General features: G+C 42.0%; 1 protein-coding gene and 1 long non-coding RNA gene across 3 annotated transcripts; both read right to left on the bottom strand.

Moving 5' to 3' along the window:
- Positions 1 to 4324: 4324 nt before the first annotated feature.
- Positions 4325 to 8811, bottom strand: LOC147258930 (uncharacterized). Its single transcript, XR_015117104.1, has 3 exons — positions 8628 to 8811; positions 4722 to 4775; positions 4325 to 4618 (listed from the first exon to the last, which is right to left on the bottom strand). It is a non-coding gene; the product is annotated as an uncharacterized LOC147258930 (long non-coding RNA).
- A 1253-nt stretch (positions 8812 to 10064) lies between these two features.
- Positions 10065 to 24257, bottom strand: dapk2b (death-associated protein kinase 2b). 2 transcript variants are annotated; one of them, XM_086209050.1, is made up of 12 exons: positions 24109 to 24255; positions 23429 to 23602; positions 17468 to 17689; positions 16652 to 16790; positions 15104 to 15233; positions 14935 to 14983; positions 14821 to 14847; positions 14588 to 14740; positions 14193 to 14238; positions 11654 to 11743; positions 11482 to 11562; positions 10065 to 10924 (listed from the first exon to the last, which is right to left on the bottom strand). In XM_086209050.1, the coding sequence occupies exons 2-12, from the start codon at positions 23503 to 23505 to the stop codon at positions 10847 to 10849; spliced, it is 1092 nt and encodes a 363-aa protein (XP_086065176.1). In that variant the 5' UTR covers positions 23506 to 23602; positions 24109 to 24255; the 3' UTR covers positions 10065 to 10846. The 2 variants fall into 2 exon arrangements, with proteins under 2 accessions (XP_086065176.1, XP_086065175.1); XM_086209049.1 differs by lacking the exons at positions 10065 to 10924; positions 11482 to 11562; positions 11654 to 11743 and adding an exon at positions 11754 to 13051 and having other exon boundaries at positions 24109 to 24257.
- Between the last annotated feature and the right edge of the window lie 64 nt (positions 24258 to 24321).

The following is a 24321-nucleotide window of genomic DNA, read 5'->3' as shown; positions in this document are numbered from 1 at the left end:
TACTGTCTTTATCGCTGCACATATTCAGGTTTATTTTTCTGCAGCATGATGGGATATTTCAATCCACTAACATAAAAACGCAATAGCTGGTGTCGCTAAATCTAAAATGGAAGACTGCCCTCTATAGGCGGAAACCCATTCCCAATGACACGATTATGATTTGCAAGACGAAGAGTGAAGTCAATCATGCGCTATAATGTATTCGTTATTATATCAGGGGTTAGTACCCTGGTTAACGGAGCACTCCTTTCCTATTTCTTCAAATGCTCATCCTTGAAACTGTAATGCTGTTTTGGAGTTGCTTTAATTCATTAAAGCCAGAAGTTTTCAATTGGAGCTTGCTTTTGCGAAACCACGATACCCCAACTGTGGATTCAGTTTCAGCCGGTCTTTGCCAAACCTATTTTACTCTCCTGTGAGCATGTCAGTGAGAACATGGTGTATTCAGAGAGGGCAAAACAGACATTTCTAGGTGTAGCGTGACCTGGAAAACAATCTGTCAGAAAGATGAGGAGATGAAAAATAATGGCAGTGCACCATTTGGATTTTCTCTGACCTAAGAGTGTAGTCACGTGTTGCCTATTTCTAGATCAAAAGAGGTGATTGGCAGGAAGTAGAGGGCTCGATTACCCACACTGCATTGTTTCAGCGTTGCCACCCCAGATTCCATCTCTTGGGCCAAGGCTAATGGTCCTGACTCACATGCACAGACGGCCTGACAGCTTCCATGTCCAGAGACAGCTGGCATAGATCCGCTGCCTTCGACCTGAAAGAGGAAGTTGTTATGAATGATAGGAAGAGCTCCGTGAACAAAAAAGGCACCTGTCTCACAGGACTCTCTCTAAATCACATCATGCAGTGATGAGGTTGCCAATGGTCAATGTGATGTGCGAGGAAATTGCAAAGAGGACAAAGGGCAAGAGACATTAATGTAACAAAAAAGATGCAGATATAACAAAAATGCAACACCATGAAAGGTTCCATTTATCCTTATTGAATACATCATTGTGAAATGAAAAAGAATAAAAATGTTTGGGATTAGAAGACTGTGAACTTCACATGCACAGAAAGACCAGCCCCAGCAAGAATACCCCATATTAAATCATGAATTAGATCCGTTGGTCCATGTAAGAGGAACCAGAAAGCCCTGCAAAACATGACAAACTAATGTAATTCAGCCCATGGAATAGAAATCCCAGTGCTTTTCAGTTTAAAGACACACAGAGGTTATGTTTTACAAAACTGATTGATGCCAGGCTTTTTGGAGGGTGGGGGCTGAGTGTGGGTAAAACTACAAAGCCTAATCATTACTGGAGGAGCAGAGATGGGAGCCTTTTGTTGAAAGCATTCAAAGGAGAGTCGGGGGGGGGGGGGGGAGGACAGGTCCATGGTTCCAGTTGCAAAAAAGCCGGAAGGAATAATAAATAGAGCTTCATTCTCTCTGGCCACCCTTTCATTGTAAATTGGCCTTGATTTGAGCTCCAGCTGAGTGTGAAATGACAAGGCGGTGTGGCGTTGAATCAGAGCCAATGTGGCGGTGCGCTGGGCTGCAGTTATTTATATGTACTGTATCTATGTAATTAATTTTTCAAGTCCTCCCTGACGAAAAGAGAGGGAGAGGAGAAAGTCACCTCCCAACAGCTGACAACACAATCAGATGAAATTCACTGTAAAATCACCCAAATCAGAGCACATCTCAGAATGAAGAGGCGTCATTCCCTCAGCACAGGTAGTACGAGTAAGTGCAGATAATTGCAGCATCTCCTCTGTAGAAGAATTAATCATCCTTTAAACTGTGGGGTGAAATTACCAACAACCTCCTTCTTTGACCTGTTAGATGCCATTTGTGTTAATGGCTGTAGTCATTGATTGCAATTTTAAAAAAGGAAGCCGTGACCACATCTCGCACAATTATAAGGTACGAGTAAAGTTGATATCAGATTTAACCTGCCAGCATCTCAGACGTGCTGAATTTCTGAACATCCTGTAATATTTTTAAGCATAACTGACAGCAGCGATGAGGTCGTACACACGTGACTTTGGACTTGACTCGAACAATCTTCATTTGGCGCATTAACATTGAGGAACTAATTGACAAGCAGAAAGTCGTTCCCTCCCTTCATGATGCAACAACAAGCAACATGGCGAGCACCTGGCGTTGTTGTAACTTGAGGCCATAAAGAATTTAATGTAAAGCACAAACAAAAGAGCCTGCTCTGTGCAACCTTTTTGATGTCAAAATAAATTATGCTGGAAAGACTGTGAAAAAGACTTCACCTTTCACACTGCGTTCTCCAATAAACAAAAATGTTAGCTTAGCTGCATAAGCTTGCAACTAGCATTTTGAGACATTGATTAGAGTGGTGTTGGTTCAATAAAGATCTTGGCATTGCAATATTATAATTTAGCCACATTCTAGTGCCGACATCTGCTGGTTACTTTTAAACAAGGGAAAGTCATTATAACATAACCATGACATTTGGAAAAAGGAGGCGGGAGAAGAGCCAGAAACCTGAAACTTGACTAACTTGCAAGACAAAATTTGTGACAAAGTCTGGCAGATCGTTCGAACATTATTTTGACTTGTGAATAAGGAGAAAAGCACTCATTTCATTCCTCGTCCAATCTCCTAACACATGTTCCTAAACTATGTAATTTGAGTCAATCTGGCATGAAATTCTTGCAAGCTTGTAGGACTGATTTCCATGTAGATGTGTTCCTTTCCTTCTGTAAGCATGGCTGAAAAACTGCTGCTGTTGTACTTGTGGCCAGAAACCTTGTAAAACCAAAGGCTTTCTGGGGCTTACATGGTTGCTGCTTTATTAGCCTTCTTCTGTGTGACGGCTTATGACTGATTCAAATTGAAATGAACAACTGCACAGAAAACTCTACATGTTTGTCTGGAGAAGGTGCAACTTAAACTGGTTACTACAAATTCAAACATCCATCCATTTTCTTCTGCTTATCCTGGGGGCTGGAGCCTATCCCAGCAGCCCTCAGGCGAGAGGTGGGGTTCACCCTGGACAGGTCACCAGTCCATCACAGGACCAACACATAGAGACAGACAACCATTCACACTCACAGTCACACCTTCAGTCAATTTAGAGTATCAATCAGCCTCGTCCCCTCTTGATGTCTTTGGACTGTGGGAGGAAGCCAGAGTACCAGAGAGAACCCACACAGGCACAGGGAGAACATGGAGACTCCACACAGAAAGATCCCGTGCCTGACCTGGGACTCAAACCCGGAACCTTCTTGCTGTGAGGTGACAGTGCTGACCACTGCACCACCGTGCCGCCACAAATTGAAACGTGCATTTGCCAATTTGTCCGTTCACTGAAGATGCAACATGGCAGATTCTGCGGAAGGAGACCCACATCCATATTTGTTGATTCATCAGTGGTAAAACACTAATTGAAATAGAGTTATGAATATTAAATCATAGACCGCTCTAATCTTGCACACAGTTCCTTTAATAATTTACAGGTTTTCTGGCCAGCAGGAGCTGCGAGGAAGAGCAGCATGCACCAGTACATTGCGACTTCACAGCCTGCTGAGGATGAGACACATTGTGACGCATTTTGATCTGATCCCTGCAAAGCAAGGAATGGCCTCATTATGTTTTCATGAGCTGTACAGCTGTTTCATTCAGTCCCTGCAGAGATGATGGTCTCATTGGCCGGAGGGCTGAACACCTTTAATTAAGAGAGCTTGGAAACCAGAATATTCCCTTCTCAACAATTAGAAGGAGCAGATTAGTACTGATGAAATGTCCACTGTAATCCATAACTGCTTTTCACTTGAGAGTTTCTTGATTTTTCAAATCAATCATCTGAGCAGTTTGGAGAAATCCATGGTTTATTATTGTCTTATCTTTGGTTATCCCAATCTTATGAGACATATCAAAGGAATGCCTCTTATACAGCCAATCAGTTTTTGCAGTGCAGTTCTGCAGTTCGTTGATGTGGATAAATCACTGCTGTTTCTCCCTGATATTGCAGAGGGACTATCCTGCTCTCCAGAGCTAAGTGCATTGATCACTGATACAGGCGGCTTATGCAATTCATGTGGTGTAATTGATTTTGCTGTCTCCAATAGGTTATCCTCATCTTAGGGAAAAGAAAGACTGGTGCTCTTTGAACCTTTTTTTTTGGGGGGGGGGGGGCTTTTATGTGAAGCAATAATAATGCTTTCGCTTGATCATACAACATTTTTGATTCTTCAAACTATTCATAGTTTAAGAGGAGGGCATGAAGAACATGTGATGTAAAAGCTATACATCATATAGAAGTGGTTGTCATGGAGACCAATATCGGAGAGACAAATTCTTCAGAGAGCATGTTCAGAGCAGTGAGAATTATGTTCATAGATTAGATAATTTAATTTGATTAGATTCAGTTAACGAACAGGCCTTATGAATGACAGATTTTCAATCATATGTTGACATGGATTTGTAAGTTAAATGATTTTATTCTGAAATGTTCTTACTCAAGCTTTGTTTGTCAGGGGCTAAATTGCATGCAATATTTAGGATGTGGACTGTCGACGCCTCAGAGACCAATTACGTGAGTGATGCATCATCAGGGGAGCATAACAGTCATCTGGGCCTGGGAACTCCCTGCAAGACGTAAACTATGCTTAAAAGAACAAAGAGGCATTTTACACCAATGCATTTGGGAAAGCATCTCTTTTGCATGCAACTAAGCAAAACATGTTTGTACCTGAGCTTTTGTGGCTATAATGGATTACACCAGTCAACAGCATCAGGAACATCCCTAATGAACGAAACTAGTTAACATTAGACACTTGTTTTTCATTCCGCATATTAAAAATTCCATAATCATTTGAATGCAACTGCATGGCGTTTGAATCATTAATATTTATTGCAGCACCTTTAGTCTCGTTTTTGCTGTTTGCACTACACTACTTGTCTTTATCACATCTGCACAGGATAGTTTAAACAGTGCACCTTTTTCCAGAAGGTGCCCTATTTTTAACTGTGAAATTCCATGTGTGTGCAAATAAAACTGCTCGTGGCAGCGTATATCAAGAACACATTTTAAGAAGTTTCACCCCATAATCAGATACACTGCAAAACCTATTACAAGTAAACTTATGTAGTTTCTTGTCATCCAGAAAGCCACATGCCTGTATGACCTCCCTACAATTCCTGGGCATGCTCCTGATGAGGTGAAAGATGGTCTCCTGAGGGATCTCCTCCCAGACCTGGACTACAGCATCCGCCATCTCCTGGACAGTCTGTGGTGGATGGAGCAAGACATGATGTCCCACATGTGCTCGATAGGATTCAGGTCTGGGGAACGGGCAGGCCAGTCCATAGTATCAATGCCTTCATCTTGCAGGAACTGCTGACACACTCCAGCCACAAGGTCTAGCACTGTCTTGGATTAGGAGGATCCCAGCACCAACCGCACCAGCATATGGTCTCACAGTGGGTCTGAGGATCTCATTTCAGTACCTAATGGCAGTCAGTCTACCTCTGGCAAGCACACGGAGGGCTGTGTGGCCCCCAAAGAAATGCCACCCCACACAATTACTGACCCAGTTGGGCTGTAAGCACAACCCCCACTTGTGGACGTCGGGCCCTCATGGAGTCTGTTTCTGACCGTTTGGGCAGACATGCACATTTGTGGCCTGCTGGAGGTCATTTTGCAGGGCTCTGGCAGTGCTCCTCCTATTCCTCCTTGCACAAAGGCGGAGGTAGCGGTCTTGCTGCTAGGCCTCCTCCACGTCTCCTGATGTACTAGCTTGTCTCCTGGTAGCGCCTCCATGCTCTGGACACGACGCAGACAGACACAGCAAACCTCGCCACAGCTCACATTGGTGTGCCATCCTGGATGAGCTGCACTACCTGAGCCACTTGTGTGGGTTGTAGTTGAGGCGACAGCGGTAACCACTGCATGACTGTGCCGCCTTTCTTGTCAAAAGATTTATATTAAATTAAATGAATAAGTTGCAACGCAGTAGGATAAAGTGTATTTAAAAATAAGATTCAAGAGAAAATTTTGCTTTTTACAGAGGTTATTTAACTTACATGCCTAAAATTTAAGTTTATCTTTATCTTACTTAGATGATACTTGTGAGATAGAATATAACGATTATGCTAATTTAGAATACTTTTTTTGTCGAGTATAGTCCTTTAAATTTTGATGAGTGTAACAACCCTGTTGCACTGGCGTAGCAGCTGTGACGCTGTTACATGAGCTGCATCAGAGCAAAGTGTAGCGGCTGACTGGAAGGCATGTCATTTCACTCTCTAGCTGTGACAAAGCCACAAAAGTAGCCGGCTCACATTTCAGTGAGACATGTCTGAAATAGTCACCAGCCTCGAGCTAGCGCCCACTGGGCTGGATACAGATGAGTCACCTGAGCATGCGCTAAATGTTTTTTCCTCACCTTCAGCAGAAAGCCAACTCTCATCAGGAAGATTGAATAGCCTTTTAAAATAGTCTAAATGTAGAATAACCATCATTGCGTCATGTCTGAGAATGGAACATGAAGTACAGTCCGTCCATGAGAATAACATTACCGCTTTGAAAATATAAGCCTCGGGCCATAAGTGTCCGCCAGACAAGTCAGTGACCCATTTTGAAGCTTTGTCAGATCCTCTGCTGCTCTTATTGCAGCAAAACACATTGATGGAAAGGTCAATCAATCAAATGGCGGTCTTTGCCTTGAAGGGGAGTACTAGTCGTCTTCCATGTGGCTCATTGTAATGAATAAAAGACATCACCTCCCATTGGTTTAATCACACAGGTGCCAGGGAGTCAAATAGCTAGAAGAATAAAACATGGGAGGGGGGAGGGGGAGAGACCACTCAGTGACATATCAAGAGCGCAGAGCCTAAATATGGCCACACTTCATTAAATCCTGTTTCCAAGAATAGGGAGCAGACTGCGCTCTTGTAGGTATGAATAATGAACACAACCTCTAGGAGCTCATTTCCAGAGAGTGATCATCATGTTAAAATATGGCTTAATGATGATCGCATAGATAAAGCGAGAGGCTGGCATTCATGAATGATACCCCCAGGTCCTGACCCGTGTAAGCTCCGCCGTCAGACGGCGCTGGACGCTGAGCACCGGGCTCACGGGATTAGAAGACGAAACAGGGTCAGAGGGTGAACTGTTGATGGTTATCACACTGCAAAGTTCATATACAATAAATACAAGTAGATATAATAGTTGTATGATAAAGGCAAACATGCAGGTTGTTGTTGAAAAGCCTTTTGTCAGTTCACATCTGTCTCCGAATTATTTATTTTTTATTTTTTTTAAACTTCACTCGCAGCAAACTCCCATCGTAGTGGTGTCACTCTGATACCGGTTTAGATTAAGAAAATCATTAACTATGAAAGATCTTACTTATTAAAAAAAAAATGTAAATATAAATGTAAAATCCTATTATTCAATAAATTATTTTCATATCTAGTCTCTAAACTGCAGTAAATGTGTACACAGTGATATGAACTCTTGCGCAGAAATCTATTAAAATTTGCCTTTTTTAAACAAAAAAAAAAAAGTATTTCATTTATTATGGGCCTGTTGCATGTACTTGTACTTCTCCCTAAAATCCACTGGGTGGCACTATTGTAAAAGAAACTAATATCATTGGCAAAAAGTTGTAGGTAATCAGCCCGTGCGATGATGTCAACAAGGAGGGAAAGTAATTTGATTCCTTCCTTTGCTCTCAAGAGTTCATAAATAATCCCACATTTCAGATTTGCAGGCAGGTAACCTGCATTCTTCCTAAAATGAGTAATCGTAACCCTGATACAAACTCTGCATCTCTTTCAGGGACAGACACAGTTTTGTGTTTCATATAATTGCAACCCGCTGGCCGTTCGTGTCTGCATGAACAGGCCCCGCATCAGGTCATCCCGCCGTAAATCTGCTGAAAGCCCCTGATTGATCCCCTTACTGGTTGACCACAGAAGCGATCCCAGCATACCAGCTGTTGGATGAGCTGCATCAGAGCGAAGTGTGGCGGCTGACTGGAAGGCATGTCATTTCACTCTCTAGCTGTGACATCGCTGCGAGTGACCTGCTTCATATTTCAATGAGACATGGCGGAAATATTTACAGTCACCAGCCTGGAGATAGACCCATCGAGAGACCTGCAAGCGCTCGGAATGTTTCCCTCTTATCTCATCTGATGCCAGGAACTTACAGGTTGTCATTATTGGAGGCTGCTAAAACACACACACACACACACACACACACAAGAATATTGCTCTAATAAGGTATTGGGTTGTGTTGTTGAACGTCACAGGCTGACAGCGGCACAGATTCCCCTTTAACAAGTAGAAAGTTTTAAAGACAGTGGTGACAGAATAAAAAAAAAAAAACCTAAAAGATGTTAATTTATTCATTTCACATTTAAATGTTGTTGTTTTGGGGTTTTTTATACTGCCACAGTCTACTCAGCCCCAACTTAAACTACCAGAAAGTTAACTGATCTACATCATCTGCCATTTCAGAATAATATTTTTTTTTAAAAAAAATACAGATTAGGAATTTTGCTGTGACTTTTCAGGAACTGAGTGATATCACTTTGATTTCATGATTAAATATCATCCAACATTATTCTATGTTGTTTCCACTTACATTGCTTTGTCCAAAATGGCTGCAGCACCAGAATTTCCCCTGTAAGGCCTCAGTTCTCTTTTCCCAGCAGCTATTTTGCATCGTGGCAGCTGGGTGAACACAGGTGAAGTAATCAACATGAAGCAAAGCACTGTTCCATGTGGCTGGACCTGGGCCCTGGTTACTGGATACTGGTTCACTGTCATGGCTGTACACACTAATTGGAATCAGACTCGTTAATTAATTTGATCAGTTTCACCTGTTTCCCCTGAGGAGCTGTCAAAATGGCGTCGGTGCACGGAGCCTCTTGCTCCTGATGCCTTTGCCATCAGTGTGTGAAGGTGGCACCTCATACAGCTGCCTCAGCAGCGAGCTCTGAACCAGCGTGTGAATGGCTGAATGTGCTGTAAAAGGGTAGGGAGTTACTGGTAGACTAGAAAAGTGCTAAATTCAGCCCATATATTCTTATTTTCACAGTCACGCTTTAATTTCTTAAGTTTTATTGGGTGATTTGTTGTTGCAAACTTTCTTTTCTTGGTTTTTAGTGGTATCGCCTGTACTTGGATGTTTATTTCCCAACATGTTTCCGCCTATAACATGTTCTAGAACAAAATAAAAAATATACTTCTAGTGAGAAATCTTTATGAAAAGAGGTCACTAGCACCTGTCAAATGAAACCTCCTCATCATGATGAACATAATTCTTTTTTTTTTTAAATTTCATATTTCTTTTTGTCATAACGCACTTTGAGCTGCAGTTTTTTTGTATGAAAGGTATATAAATAAAGTTTCTAAATATTGTTGGGACCTCGTGACTTGAGGAAGTGAATGTAGAATGCGTTTTGATGCCCTGTTTGCTTGTACCGGTAATTAAATGTGTCAAAACATGGGGTGGATGAGAATATAATTTAAGGAGTTAAATCAGATAATTGCTCAGGTTATGAATGATTATTTCTTTTTAAGAATGTAAAAACGGATTAATGCTGGAGGCATGGTGAAAAAATTATTACTGTTTGAATTTTGTTTGGGCTTACATGTAATTCAATAGTGTGTGTGTGTGTGTGTGTGTGTGTGTGTGTGTGTGTGTGTGTGTGTGTGTGTGTGTGTGTGTGAGATAAGGTGGAACAGACAGTGCCAATGCTTGTGCTCATGGGAATACGACTAAAGGAAGGGGGAGTAATTCAGTGATTCTGATGCATGTACAAGCTTACAGATTTCAGGCTTTGACCCACTCGTTGATCAGGAGTGTTTTCTTGCCATCGTTGTGGAACCGGCCTGCTGTCAACATGCATTCAGATCAGGACAAATTAACCCTGTAATGTCCTTTAGCCCAGCAGGATCTGAGAAACATTCCTGATGCCAGACTCAGTAAAAGATGTAAAAAATAATAGCCAACAATGCAGGTGTGCTTTCACAATCAATGTATGAGTTGTCAAAATAAATAAAATGACAAAAGCCACACAGTCATGTTAATTTATTACATTTACAGTACAAACAATTGAACTGAAATAATGTAAAAAAAAAAAAAAACTGTGGTAAGAATAGCAATGAAGTTAAGACATTCGGCAGATATTTGTATTTACATCATAAATACATCAAAATATACCAGAAACAAATATTTTCTCAAGATTTCACTGTGAATCTTAATTCACGTAGAAGTTTTCTATAGTTCTACTGTTTGCATAGGATGGAAGGTTTCGACTGTCGCGCGCTACTTGATTAAAATTTCCTGTGGATACAGTACACACATGGCTCTGCAGTTATTCTGGGTGAGTCGAGCGAAGAGTTAGAACCTTCACACAGAAGTTGCTGTATGTCAAGAACAACATGTAAACACGTGGAGATGAACAACATCTCATTGTCCTGCAGAGCTACAACAACACCTGGAGGATTTTTAAGACTGCATTTATTTAGAGGAAGCTGCCTACGTGTGTGTGCGCGCGCACGCGCCTGCATGTGTGTGTTCACATTGGCCTCTCAGTTCCTGTCAACAACAATGCTGTTATATCTCTATATGACAAATAACAGGAGCTCTAGTTTAAAATGGCAAAACACAATCTAACAAGCAGCAGATTATCTGCTGGTGGCTCATCCAGACCATGTCTTCTTCACCACTCAAAAGGCTGCGTAGTCAGCAGCCATGCAAACAGATACTGAGGCTCACTCTTGATGACAAGTGACAGCTGCGAAGTCAAAGAGTGCAAAGTCACGGTTGTGCAACGGGAACGCTGGTTGTTGCTCTCAGGAAGTGCTGCTTCTCTTTCTGGTCCTAGGCCGTCTCTTCAGGATTTCTTCTTCCTGGTCGCTTTCACAGTCCCTCTGAGTTAAGAAAAGCTGGATTATCATAGGAGTTTCAAATATTTAACCGCACTTTAAAAAGCCACGTATCGATCACTGCGAGTAACAATGTACAGAAAACGTTTCCAGTATTTATACCGGACTAGACTGACATTTTTACTTTTACCCTCTAAATTTAAACACTTTCACTCACTTTCTTCTCATCACTTTTTCACAAGAGGCTTAAAAGATCATTTTTTTAAAAAAATTATTATTAAATTACAACTTCCTACCATCAGTAACTGGACAAAAACAGAAAAAAAAAACCTAAAATGGTGTTGGTTTCCATTTCTGTTGCTGGCACTGAAAACTGATTTGCACATGAGAGTGTATTGTCTTTTGTTGTTATCAGAAGTAAAAATGTTTAGATTGGCTGCATATAATTTATCAGACATGCTGTGCTATGCATTGTGATGTGATGTTGGGTTATATTTGTATATTTGCGATGAACACTCTTTTTAGCACCAACAGCTGAATCCACTAACAAGATGTCACCATTGCTCTAGTTTGCTGTCAGCTCTGCCAGAGTGAGTTCCTACCCCATCCTGCTCAGGCAGCTTGTGACCCTTCTTCATGATCCGTGTTAGATGATTGCAAAGAGCCACAATTCGGAATGACAACTATACAACAGACAAAACAGCAGGCTTAATCAGTCAGGAGGGACATAAGATTTCTGTAAGAAAACAATCAAGCAATGGTTGAAAATATTACCTTCCATCTGCGTCTGGCGTACTGTCTCTTGAAATTCTCCAAGTTGACCACTGACAACCTCTTCACCATGGCCTGTCTGGGATTGGAAGGCTGCGGAGGCAAAAGGAAGGATGAAGTGGGAGAATAACTTTCAAATTGAAGTGAAATCTTTTAATAAAATGTCAAGTTCATTGTAGAAAGCTGAAAATATTTTATTTTGAAAGTAAAATCAGACTGATAGTGTCACAAATAAACTGAATTTTGATATTAGATACATAATAAATGGTTCAAATGGCATTTATTTCAGGGTTTTGGTGACCTGTGAAAAAAGCAGTCATACTGATCAAACCAGAAGCCAAGAAAAGTGCAAATCTTATATATAGATGATGACTTATGGGAGTGGCAAGTCTTTAAATACATTTCAATCACAGATAATATCTGCTGCTTTTAAATAATTCCAAGAAAGAAATTAAAAAATGGTATCTGGAATAAATAAAGTCAATCTTCAGTAAAAGTGCGGTTTTAAAGAAATGATAAAAAAAAATGTATTGTGACAAACCACTGCATCACAATAAGACATGAAAATGGCATCAACCTTAACTCAAAGTTAGGATTCAGTGTATATTCCCCGAAAGTCGTCCTTTATCATCTTATTGCTCAAAGCTGACGCCAAGGGAACAAAGGAGAAATAAAGAAAATGTCAAGACTACACAGATATACATTCAAAGGTTTGTGTTGCTGAGAATAATCAACTCGAATTGTCATGTTAAGATGAATAAAACTGTGTCTTTGCTCAGATCAAGCAGACTCAGAGCGCTGAGCCTCAGGGCATAGCTCCCCTCGGCAGGAGTGATGCAGCAGCTCCTTCAACGCCTCCGTCACGTCCGTGTTAAGACTGTGGATGCTGCTGGTGGCTCCTTCTGGACTCAGAGAGCTCATCACCTCCTGTAGCCATTGCAACTCAGAGTTCAGCTCCTGCCTCAGACTGTCCAGTTTACTCTGCCTCTGGCGATACTTTCCGCTGATGCTCTCCAAACTGGCATCTACATCCCTCATGTCCTCCTGAAGCATCCGCCTGGTGGACTCCACTTTACGGAACTCGTAGCGGACCTGGGAGAGCTGTTTCTTAGCAGTCTCGCTCTCCTCCTTGTACCAGGCCTCTTTGTCATTATAGATGGAGAGCAGTGCTTCGATGTCCGCCTGCAGGGTGTGGTGGGCTCCTGCCACCTCTGACAGCCCCACCTCCATCACGCTTATGTCCTCCACCACTTGGGCGAAGCGCTCAAAGTTGGCGTATGTGTTGTTGGGAGTCATGCTGGAGTGGGACTGGATGGTGTACTCTTTTAGCCGTGTTGTCTTCAGCTGCTCGGCTCTCTTCTCAGTCTCAGGGGTAGCGCTGTCCTCCGTATGACCACAGGACTTCAGACAGAAGGATGGAGGAACACTGAGTGAGAGGCTGGCTCATTGTTGAGGTCTTCCAAGCACACGTAGCAGTGAATATCCCAGCAGACGGGGCTTTGTAGGATTAGTGTGTGACCCTACAGCCAAAGCCACGGCAAATATAAGAGCCAAAAAGACAATGGAAATTCCTGCTGAGTGGGTTATATTTCCTGGTTTCATGCTTGGATCCAAACAGGATGAAGACTGCACAGCAAAAACATAACACATGCATCTCAGTAGCCAGTGTCGGAGTAGACATCTTCAGTATTACAAGCTGTTAAAAGCCCATGCTATTAAGTCAGATTGTACTTCAAAATAACTGGGTAAAAGGTCTGTCTCTGACAGCAGAGGTACCAGACGTGTGGAGCTGAGTGTAATTATAGGTGAAGGGTAGAATAATATTCCCAGAGGGAGTCAGTGTGCTGAAGCAGTACTTTTACTGTGGTAAAGTAGGTTTTTTACACAAGGGAACTTACATAAGTGGGTGCAACCCTTTAAATAATAGAGTCCAAAATTATCTAAACTTGAAATTTGTTAGAGAACTCAGAGCAACAGCAATGTAGCGATCCTGGGACACTGTCAAAGTCCGTCTACTTTGCAGTGTTTCTTGACACGTGATTGACATCTTTGTGCTAAAAACATCATTTTGATTGTCCAAAATAAACAGGAAGCGCATCAAAGACCAAAGGAACAAGTGGAAAACTATGGAATGAATAAAAGAGATTTCCCAGAGACTTCAACTAATCCGTCTCGGTTATGGATTATAACAGTCTGAACCTGCCAGTAGACAGAAAATACTTTTAGTGGATGGACTTTGACGCTTTAAGTTGCTACTTATGGAGATCGCAGCTGTTTGCTGTCCTTCGTGTCTCACTTACCATTTGAACAATTCAGAAATATTTTGGTTCCTATTGACAATTTTGAGCAAAACACACTGCAAGAATACCTGGTTTTCTCTTTAAACTCTTCCATTCTCTGCAAAATTGATGCATTTGCTCCTTTTTTCCTTCCCAAGCAATGACCCGGTTAGCATAAAGTTCCCTTGATCTGACAGTCGTCACAGACAAAACAAAGACATGCAACAATGATTTAGGCAGCATTGCATCAACTGAGCACACACCTTAATCCAAGGATGGTTGAGGGCGTCTTGTATGGTCATGCGCTTTCTAACAGGTGAGAAAGAGAAGAAGAAGAAAGTGCAGCTGAATTAAAAACATCCACACAATCAGACACAGTTTCCTCTTAGTGCAATTAAATGGAACCAAGAAAAATTCTTTGCTTCTGGTGATTACAGTATAAATAACCTTTATGTAGCTTATTTAGTGAATCACATTGTGTCAGGGAATTTAGGTATTTATAGTTAAATCTTTGCTCTAGATTTCTGTGAATGGCTTCCTTCTCATTTGATCAGGGCTGCACATGTAATAAGATTTATTCCTGCAAAACCTCCAACACGTCTCCGTGATGAAATCGCCCTTCAGCCCTTCCTCTGTAGATCGCAGACGCTTCTTTTACCTCGTGTCTTTCTCCAGGAGCTGTCTGATGAAGCTCTTCGCCAATTCGCTTGTATTACTGAAGAGATCTTCGTCAAACTCGTAGTTGACGGCCGAGATGTTTCCCAGCGTTTCCTGTTTTGTGTCACCGAGGAAAGGCGACGCACCACTTAGACTGAAACGACAACAAAAACCATCTTCACCTTTTCTCTCTTCCTGTATTAAGATTGGCTTTCATAAATCAGCTCAACTTACAGTATATATGTGATGACCCCAATGCTCCTGTGAAAAACAGCACAAGGTTAATCCAGAGTTATGCAGCCTGCAGCATGGAGGGCAGCTCAGTCAGAGGTAATTGAAGGTTCTTACCACATGTCTGCCTCCAGTCCCAGTTGCTCATAGTTGACTATCTCTGGAGCTGAAAATAGACACTCCTGCATCACAAACAGCACCAGGCCAAACAACAAGCCTCCTCTTATAAAGCGCTACAGTACAAACATGCTTCTCACCCCCATAGGTCTGCTTGAAAATTACTCACCCACAAATTCAGGGGTCCCAAAAATGTTTTTGAAATCTGCCCCAGCTTCTATTTTGTGGGCCAGTCCAAAGTCGATGATTTTAATGCGAGGTAGAGGAACGTTCCTGTCCAGCAACATTATGTTCTCAGGCTGAGATGCAAACAGAAAAGAGACATTTGTCAGAAGATTTGAACTAATACCATGATGGGATAAATAACAGCACCTCCGTGAGGGCCCACAGCCCACCCCTCGATTAATACATGATTATAGAATTCTAGATTTGCCCCCAGAGATCCAGATCTGCCACAAACTGCAATGGGTTATTCCTTGCTCTATACTCCTCGCCTTCAATAGGTGTCATGATAATCAGCCCAGTAGAAACTAGGTAACATGTAGACGGTGCATACATCTGCTAAGGAGGCAACTGGATACGGAATATGAACAGAGACACATCAAAATCTAATGATAAATCTTTTCCTAACCTGGGCCGATTCCAGAGCAGGATCCATACTGTCCTCTAGGAGTTCAATACTCATCCCTCGAACTGACATACATTGTGCATATTGCCTTGATGAATTCAATCAAAATACAAATACAAATCTTTTTTTTATACAAAACAACTATATAAAAAAAATAACACAAATCTAGAATACCGCCAAGATGATTTCTGGAGGGTGACAATTCTAATGTCACCTCTAGGATTTTGATGGAAATCCAACTAATAACTCGCAAATGGCCAAGAAAAGACTTCAGGGTGTAAAATGTACAATTTGATCCAGAACTCCACAGTCTGATCACTCATTACTTGTAATATTGTCCATCTTTACACTGAAATGAATCAGAATCTGAATCCATTAGTTTTTGAGACAGACAGCTGCCAGTGAGCTCAAAGACAAATGGGACTGGGAGCCTAAGCTCCCTAGTGGGGGTAATAGTACAAGTTACCTGGCTGAAGGAACCTCTGGTGCAAGCGTTTAGAAAGACACCGTTACAGTACATTCATAACTGTCAATGTGTAATAGTATATATATATATATATATATATATATATATATATATATATATATATATATATATATATATATATATACACACACATATACATTTTTGGCTAATTAAAGATTGTCCATCCTGTAAATTGACTTAAAGGTCACATGTTCTATTACATCCATGCTAACTGGACAGACCGTTTCTGCCACTGACATTTGAATTTTTGATTTTGCAGAAATGTTAATTGCCGCACAAATCTGTCATTGTACAGTGAAGGTCACAAGCTTGAATCAAAGTCTTTTTTTTTTTATTATTCTTTCGTTGCCATACAAATGCAGCTGCAGCTTTAAGAGAATGGGACAGCGGCTGTCAGAGTGCAGTGTGGGCGACACTGCTCTGAAACTGATGAGATAACCTTTTAGTGTCGATATCTGAGAGTCTGGACCTCAGCCACAACAAACAGGAAGGATGTTGAATTCAAAATACCCCCAAAAATTCACAGCATATGCTTTAGACAGCTAGTAGATACAGTTCATCCTGCTGCACCAGTGACTTGTGATTTACTTTAAAGTCTATACCTTGAGATCAAAATGTGCGATCCTGCTGGAGTGGAGGTAATGGACTCCATCGAGGATCTGTTTGATAAACTGGGTGGCCTCTTCTTCACTGAGAGATTCCTTCTGAGCCAAGAAATCAAACAGCTCTCCTCCAGAAACCCTGTAACACACACACACACACACACACACACACACACACACACAGCGTCATCCTGTGGGCTCAGATAAAGTAAAGTGAGGGCTCTCTTGAGTATTATCTAAGGGTGCTCTCAAGATCAGGATGCACAAGAGCAGGATGCCTTAGATACGTTTGTGTCTGGAAAAAATTGAGTCTGACCAGTTTTCTCATCTCCATCTCCATTCTAAGGTCGTGAAAAGCGAATGTGTCCTTTGACCAGCTGGCAATACATGAGCTCAAAATTCTTCATGTCCAAAAAAAGAAGACAGACTGAATGAAGCTCTCTGATGATTCATCTCTGCTTTGATTAAACTCAGCTTTCAGTTAGTCCTAATTGGGTCCTCCATGTTCCCAGGAAATTGCTGGATGTAAAAAGGGGACTACTGAGGCCTCTCTTCAAAACAAGCCTTATTGATTCTGGGAGAGACATTCAGTTCTTTCACACACAATGACCCTGGCAGAGACTTTCAGTAAATACAGGTTCAACAAACAATCCTGTACGCAGATATAAACTGACAGATCCACTCCACTGTGACGCCGAAATGTTCAAAAACGCTGCTTCAGGAGGAATTTTCCAGCAGAGCAAATACAAAACATTAATGACCTGCAGATGTTTTGTCATTTCTGTGAGGGTTTTGTGATGTCATGCAGGGACTCACAGCTCGAGGATCAGCACAACATCAGTGCGGTTCTCGTACACATCATGCAGCGCTACAATGTTGGCGTGCTGGAGCTGCTGCAGGATGTCCACCTCCCTCTCGATCTCCTCTCGTCTTACACCTCTCCTGCTGGCCCGACTCTGGCGTTTCTTGATGAACTTGGCCGCATATTCACGATTTGTGCTCTTCTCTATGCAGCGCTTCACAATTGCAAACTGCCCACTGCAGATGAGATATTTAAAGAAAGAATGACATCGTTGAATGTGTGAAATGTTTTGCGACACTGAACAGTTTAATATTTTGATGACATTTTCAATAACAGGATATAGCTACCAGTGAACACCAGGAAGTGGCGTGTCAAAAAATGGCTGAAATATTGCACATCCACCAACATCATCCATCACTTCCTGTTTCCCCAGTCAGACAGAGAACAATCAAATGGGCCTGCAGTGTGGCCAGAACTGCTGTCCTCCCACTCCATTTTCAAGCCATACTTTTGAGATCACTCCACTGAAGCTATCCAAAAAAACTCGGAATATTTCACAACAGAGGTGTGGCTTGAGGATCATTTCTCAGTGGATCATTGTTTCACTGTTTGCTTGTTTTGCAATGCATTTAAATCCTGAGCTGACCAAATATGGGCGTTTTAGTGAACAACACTGAGACTGTTCCACTAATATGCTTCTTTCTTGTTGCTAACCTAACTGAGAAAGTTAATGTAAACTGTGAAAACGTTTACAACACTGACGCTTAACTTAAATATATGTGGCAAGTCTCCGCGGCTTCATTATCAGACCAGGACTTACACTGTAATCTCAAACCTGACTGAGCTTGCTGCCACTCCTGCTGCTTGACACGCTTCCTGCTGCCTGACACACTTCCTGCTGCGGCATGCTGACCTGCTGAACTGTGAGGCCACAGACTCAAGGGTTGTGGCAGAGCAAGCAGAGTTTTTAATCTAACAGGAGAATATGCATCAAGAGCAATATATGAAACCAAGTGGACCGGAGTGAACTTGTATTTTTAGATGATATAAAAGAACAAACTGAGACAAGATAATAACTTTGGACATAGCTGTCCTCACGAAGATTCCAGGGTGGCTGTGAGAGACTGTCCAGTCTGTGAGTGTCCACTATCATGGTGTCTAGTGGGCTAAGAATAACTGTGTTTGTAGACTCATTCTCCACCTGTCTCCTCCTCCTCTGCTGCTGCTCCTGCTGCTGAGGCAGAGGAAGAGGATGAGAGGAAGGCTGGGATGAAGTGTGGAAAAGAGGAGTTGCTGAGTGAAGCTGGATATAAACGTCCTCAGACAAAACCACACAAGTACCTGCTGTGCTCCTGGCAGGCTCATATCATTCACTTTACACCAACATTGAATGCAACCGTTGCTCTGTTTGAGCAACTCCTGAACTTGATCAGTGACAGCATCTTTCAGTGATGGCAGATGTTCATGTTTCTGTGACCAGCATGGCAATGGCATTGTAATAATTGACTTAGTAAAACTATGTCTAATCAAATTAAAACCCACATTAAAAGCACAGTTCTTTTATTTTCCCTTAAAAACACTCAGCTCTCACATGTCTAATACCCAGAACTTGGTTTAGGAGCATAATTAAAGAAAGCATCCTAATTAGTAATTGTACAGTATTCATTTAACTGCTATACTGCAGAAAATAATTTAATCTTTTGTGGCTAATCAAAGAATAATACTAAAAGCATCACAAACATGCAGCCAGGTACTTGTATCAGATTGTTATCAATCGCACAGAAAGAAATGAATTGATTTGCCGCCTGGATGCCGCTTGTTGACACTAGAAACATAAATCTGACATTACTGGATCATTTGATTCATGTCAAGCCAAAACACCAAGGACACAGGGGAGGAAGTAAAAGGGAAGGGAGCTGTACTTCAAAGAGTTGGATGCAGCAAAGTAAAAATAAAAATGTGGTGAGTGAGTGAGTGTGTGTGTGTGTGTGTGTGTGTGTGTGTGTGTGTGTGTGTGTGTGTTTGTGTTTGCAGGGGGGGGGGGGTGTCTATCTCTTCTATTTCCAGGACAATTCCTCCCCTGAAACATCTCTGAAGGGTTTAAGAGGACCAGGATGTTATCTGCACTGTAGCCCCTCAATGGGGTGTGTGTGTGTGTGCGTGTGTGTGTGTGTGCGTGTGTGTGTGCGTATGTGTGTGTTTGTGTTTGCGGGGGGGGGGGGTGTCTATCTCTTCTATTTCCAGGACAATTCCTCCCCTGAAACATCTCTGAAGGGTTTAAGATGACCAGGATGTTATCTGCACTGTAGCCCCTCAATGGGGTGTGTGTGTGTGTGTGTGTGTGTGTGTGTGTGTGTGTGTGTGTGTGTGCATGGGGGGGTCTTCACACTAGACTAGACTAGAGCAATACCAACTTTGATTCGCTGGAACAACCTGATGCTGGCTGTAACCTTAATGTGAACATGAATGTCAGAGCAGGAGCTTGTCTTTAGTGTTCCTGTGGAGTGTAAAGTAACAGTGAAGCTGGGAGGGGTATTCCACAGCGGGCCAGGCGTGCCGGCTGTCTTAGCCTTAAGCTCTCCAGTGAGTCTGAAAGTACCGTCTCTCTACAGAGTGTCCGCTTCCAGCAGCTGAAGGTCATTATCCACAGGCAAGGCTGGAGGCATGTTTGGACAAGTGGCGCCGGCCCAACATTTAAACACACGTCCCAACTGAGCAACCTCTGGGGGCAGTGTGAACTACAGTCATAAGTGACCAAGCCCTGTCCCCAAACCATCTGTGGGTCAAACATGGAGGAAACCAAAGAACGTTGCTCGGAAATGTGACTCATCATCACAGAAAACTAAATCATTTTGAGTTAAATGCATCAATTATTATCAATGAATATGCCGTTAAACTTAGACGCCCACTGGTTCTGTAGAAGTCCAGCGTCAACAAGGTGTGTGAGAGTCTGCTGACAGTAATGGCGTGACCTCTGTCCAACAGGAACTATGGGAATGTCTACGAGGTCAACATGGAGTTCCCGCTGTCATGCTGCACAGAATAAACACATTTTCTGTTTTGCAGGAATGTCTGCTCCTCTGAGTTGATTGCACCAGTCATGCCCTGCACATCTTGACCCCCCCCACCACCACCACCACCACCACCACTGACTCATCACCTAAATCCCTTGGGAGAAATTCTAGCACATTTACTGGGATGATCTGGAGCACCTGTCTGCCTTTCCACTTCAACACATCCAGTGTGTAAACCCTAATCCTTTCACCGCGTCCTCAGCAGAAAAAACAACAAACTTCTGCAGGCACCCTGGAAACATTTCTGTTGAATCATTTTGTTTTTTATTTCCAGTATTTCTGCAAATAAAGTATTTCAACTAACCAGGAAACACTTTGCACGCCAGGTGTGATGCGACCTTTCAAGCGATTCAGTTCTAACCACACAGGCTGACACGTGTGACTCTGTTTGATTGACAAGTTCTTAGTTTAGAATGTTAGCGAGAAGTTCAGTTTTAGAATTACAGCATTGTCGTACTTTTTTTTTTTTTTTTTTAATCTAATTTTATGCTTTTTAAGACCCCAATGAAGAAAATGGTCTATCAGTTCCTGGTCAAAATCATCCCAAATTAAAGATGAAATTCATGTTCGAATGCAAGTTGACCTGTGCGATAGAAATAGTTTTTAATACGTATCTGAGTATCTACATAAAAAAAAACTGTGTCTAAAACTTACTAACTTTTTGGGGGTAGTTTTTCCTCACATGAATTGTAGTTCCAAGGACAGAGGGTATCCTACTGTGCACAAGTTGTAAAGCCACCTGAGGCATTTGTGGTTTAGGATGTATTTATTTTTTGACTCATAAATAAGATTTGATTTGATATTCAAAATGAATTCATTGGTTTTAACTACAAGATCATGTAGGTTAAAGTGTAAATGTTTCCTATAAAACAATGTGTCACAACTGTCCAGTACAGTTTAATTTCTGAACCCTGAGTTGAAAGCTCAACGTTTTCTTAACTATAATAATAACCATAAATAGATGAATATGTGTGTTTGGGGTGGGGGTTGGGGTTGGGCATTGGAGGGTCAAAGTTGTGAGGAAGTTTAGGAGTGCTCTTTTGTTCACACATGCAAAACAAAAGCACATCCTCTCCAACGTCACATCCTGTGAATTCTTGTTGGATGACACACACGCTGACTCCTTCATTCAGTAAAAGTATCTGACGTCACATAAAATCAGTAGTAAAGATGTAAAAGGATGTCACAACCAAATTTAGACACACAAAAACAAAACTCTACTGTTGAGGGAGCACTTGACCACTATCTGCTTTTTTCCTCAGCCTTAACTCACTTCAGTCAGTCATCCAGACAGTCGTAGACACCTGAGCCAGCTCAACTGTCCCGTGGAATAGGTTGGTGGCAGCTGTGGGCTGTGACACTTCCGACATGGCATCATCACCAGTCATCAATCAGACAGTAAGACATGTACAGTTGGGCAGTAAATGCCTCCCACATCGAGCGACAGATGATGTTGAATATAGAGTTACCAAAAGTTCCTTCAGAGGACTGAAAAGCACAAATACGAGCGGCTCAATGATAATAAAACCTGCCGTCAAGGGGGCAAGAACGATGAACCGACATGCTGCTCAACAGTTCCGAACCCAAAGATTCCACGCTGATCAAAGTTTCGCCATCGTGCTCTGAGAACAGTTGAGTAACAGTTCCCCTGTGGTGGCTGGAGAGGCGTGCTCTGAAAACTCACATTTTTAATTGCACACATATGGTTTTTGACCTCAGCTACGTATCAAACTTGACAGAGCTGCAAAAAGTTCTTCTCAAGCTAAAGGTTTTGTGAGGTGTTAAATGACACCTTCACACGCCAGCGTTGGTTTCCTGTAGATGACGCAGCTTACATCAAAAGAGGTTTTAGCAACTATTAAAAAAAAAACTCTTCCTAAACCTGCTTTCTTTCTTATCAACCAACAGGGGACGACCTCTGTGATGCAGAACCATCCCATCCATGACAGAATAGTACAGGAATGACTTCTAAAACTTGGGAATAATTTAGCGGTGTCCAACATGATTCCCTCTTCTACGATCAATAGCTCTTTTTTTAAATGGGTTTTTGGTTTAATGCCTTCAATTAAGTTTTTGCCATTCACACAAACTTAAAATGTGTTAGCATTTTGATCCACAACATAAAATACAGTATACAATCACAATCATGAAATTGAACAAAGCATAGAAGTGTCTCATGTGGAGCCCAGTTATTTGAAATCCTGGATTCAAAAAGGAGAATCATGTGAGGAGAACTGGTTTTCTGGGCACAACCTTTCATCTCCATGCCTGTATAAACACATCTGAAGCACCTATTTCAACAGCAGGTCTGGGTTTGTACTGCTGGGGTGTGTCGGGGAAGGTGTGCAGTAGATGGCCAGCTAACAGGGACAGAGTCTATGTTTTCATTGGACGTGAGACAGTTTCCCTCACACCCTTTATCTGTTAGCAAGTGGTGTTTATGCCCAAGTTGTTCTTTCATGCAATATGGAGTTGAAGGTTCCTCACACCGTCTACCAACTTCCTGTAATTTATTTCCCTATGGGACGTAGTTTCCTTCATGTCTGCTCTGTTACGGGCTTGTTTAACACATCGGTCCTCCACCCTGAACCGTTGCTGATTATACACCACTAGCCCTGAATTTATTTCCACTTTTACCTTTGAGACTTTTATCTCTGGCTGTATGTAAACTTCAGCCAACTTTAACATGGGAGACACTCCCTGTCCCAAGCTTGAACAGGCCAGCTGTTTGCATACATCCACACATATGAGGAGCGCAAGAGGAATGCAGGGGAGATGAATCTCTCTCTCTCTCTCTCTCTCTCTCTCTCTCTCTCTCACACACACACTCACACAGAAAACCCACACAAACAAACACACTGTATTTCTACCATACAAAGCTTTGAAAGATAATGTTCTCACCTTCCTAGTTCCTCTCCAATTTCATAGAACTCATCCACAGCCTGTTGATTGAACACCGCCATGCCAGGTGTCTTCATTGATGATGGTTTTCTCCTTGGTACGCACCTCTAAAGCCAGTCTGTCCTCCGGTCTCTCTGTCCGTCCAACTGCCTTATTTTGTCCTTCTCCACCAGCCTGCAGACAGAAAGAGTTCTTCTTGCTGATTTATAACCAATGAAGTGAAAATCTTTTCTGCATGTCCCAGCTTGCAGTAAAACATTCCATCTCAGGAGTTCTACCAACTTTCACCTTGAGGAATAAATCTCTAGAAAGTCCATATTTTAGGAGGCTAAATCTTGAGCTCCAGTACAAATCAAGCTTCTGTGCCAAGCTGGTCAGTGTACCAGGATTATAATGAAAGAGCATTTGGGTAATTAGGGCAAGGACATTGCTCTGGCAAATAAAAGTTGATCCTATTGTGAAACATTTTGTCCTGGAAAGACACTGACAGCGACAATATTCTCTCTCTAAAAAAACAAAAACAAAAACAAAACCTGAATTATTGCTGCTGTCAAGAGTGAATAACTGTACAGAGGAGTGAACACACCTACACACACACACAACACAACACAGCTTCACAGACTGAAACTTCCTCTTTGTTAAGTTGCACGAATGGTTACAGTCAAAAGATTAAATCTTACCTCACGCAAGATGTAGAACTGATGATAAAAGTGCACTACAGCTGGTTTTTTCTCCTCATGACAGCAGTCAGAGGAAAATCTTCAGCGTCTCTGTTGTTTTCTGACTTGGCATGACAGCACCATCAGGCTTTTGTGTCAGCTCAAGTCCCTCCCCCTAATGGCTCTATTATGAAACTACCACGGGAGGCAGCAGGCTGTCAATAAAGATGATTG

Source organism: Aulostomus chinensis, chromosome 7 (genome assembly GCF_037954235.1).
Source record: "Aulostomus chinensis isolate RoL2024-O1b breed Wild chromosome 7, RoL_Achi_v1.0, whole genome shotgun sequence".
Taxonomy (NCBI): Eukaryota; Metazoa; Chordata; class Actinopteri; order Syngnathiformes; family Aulostomidae; genus Aulostomus; species Aulostomus chinensis.
Note: the sequence above shows the minus strand (reverse complement) of the source record. Positions and strands in the feature narration are given on the sequence as shown.

Bases quoted from the DNA above. Each gene is read 5' to 3' on its own strand.
- dapk2b (XM_086209049.1), bottom strand. From the start codon at position 23,505: ATGAAGACACCTGGCATGGCGGTGTTCAATCAACAGGCTGTGGATGAG. The intron at 16,791-17,467 runs GTGAGTCCCTGC...TGTGTGTTACAG, and splicing joins GTTGTGCTGATCCTCGAGCT to GGTTTCTGGAGGAGAGCTGT. The intron at 15,234-16,651 runs GTATAGACTTTA...TTTGCATCTCAG, and splicing joins TCGCACATTTTGATCTCAAG to CCTGAGAACATAATGTTGCT.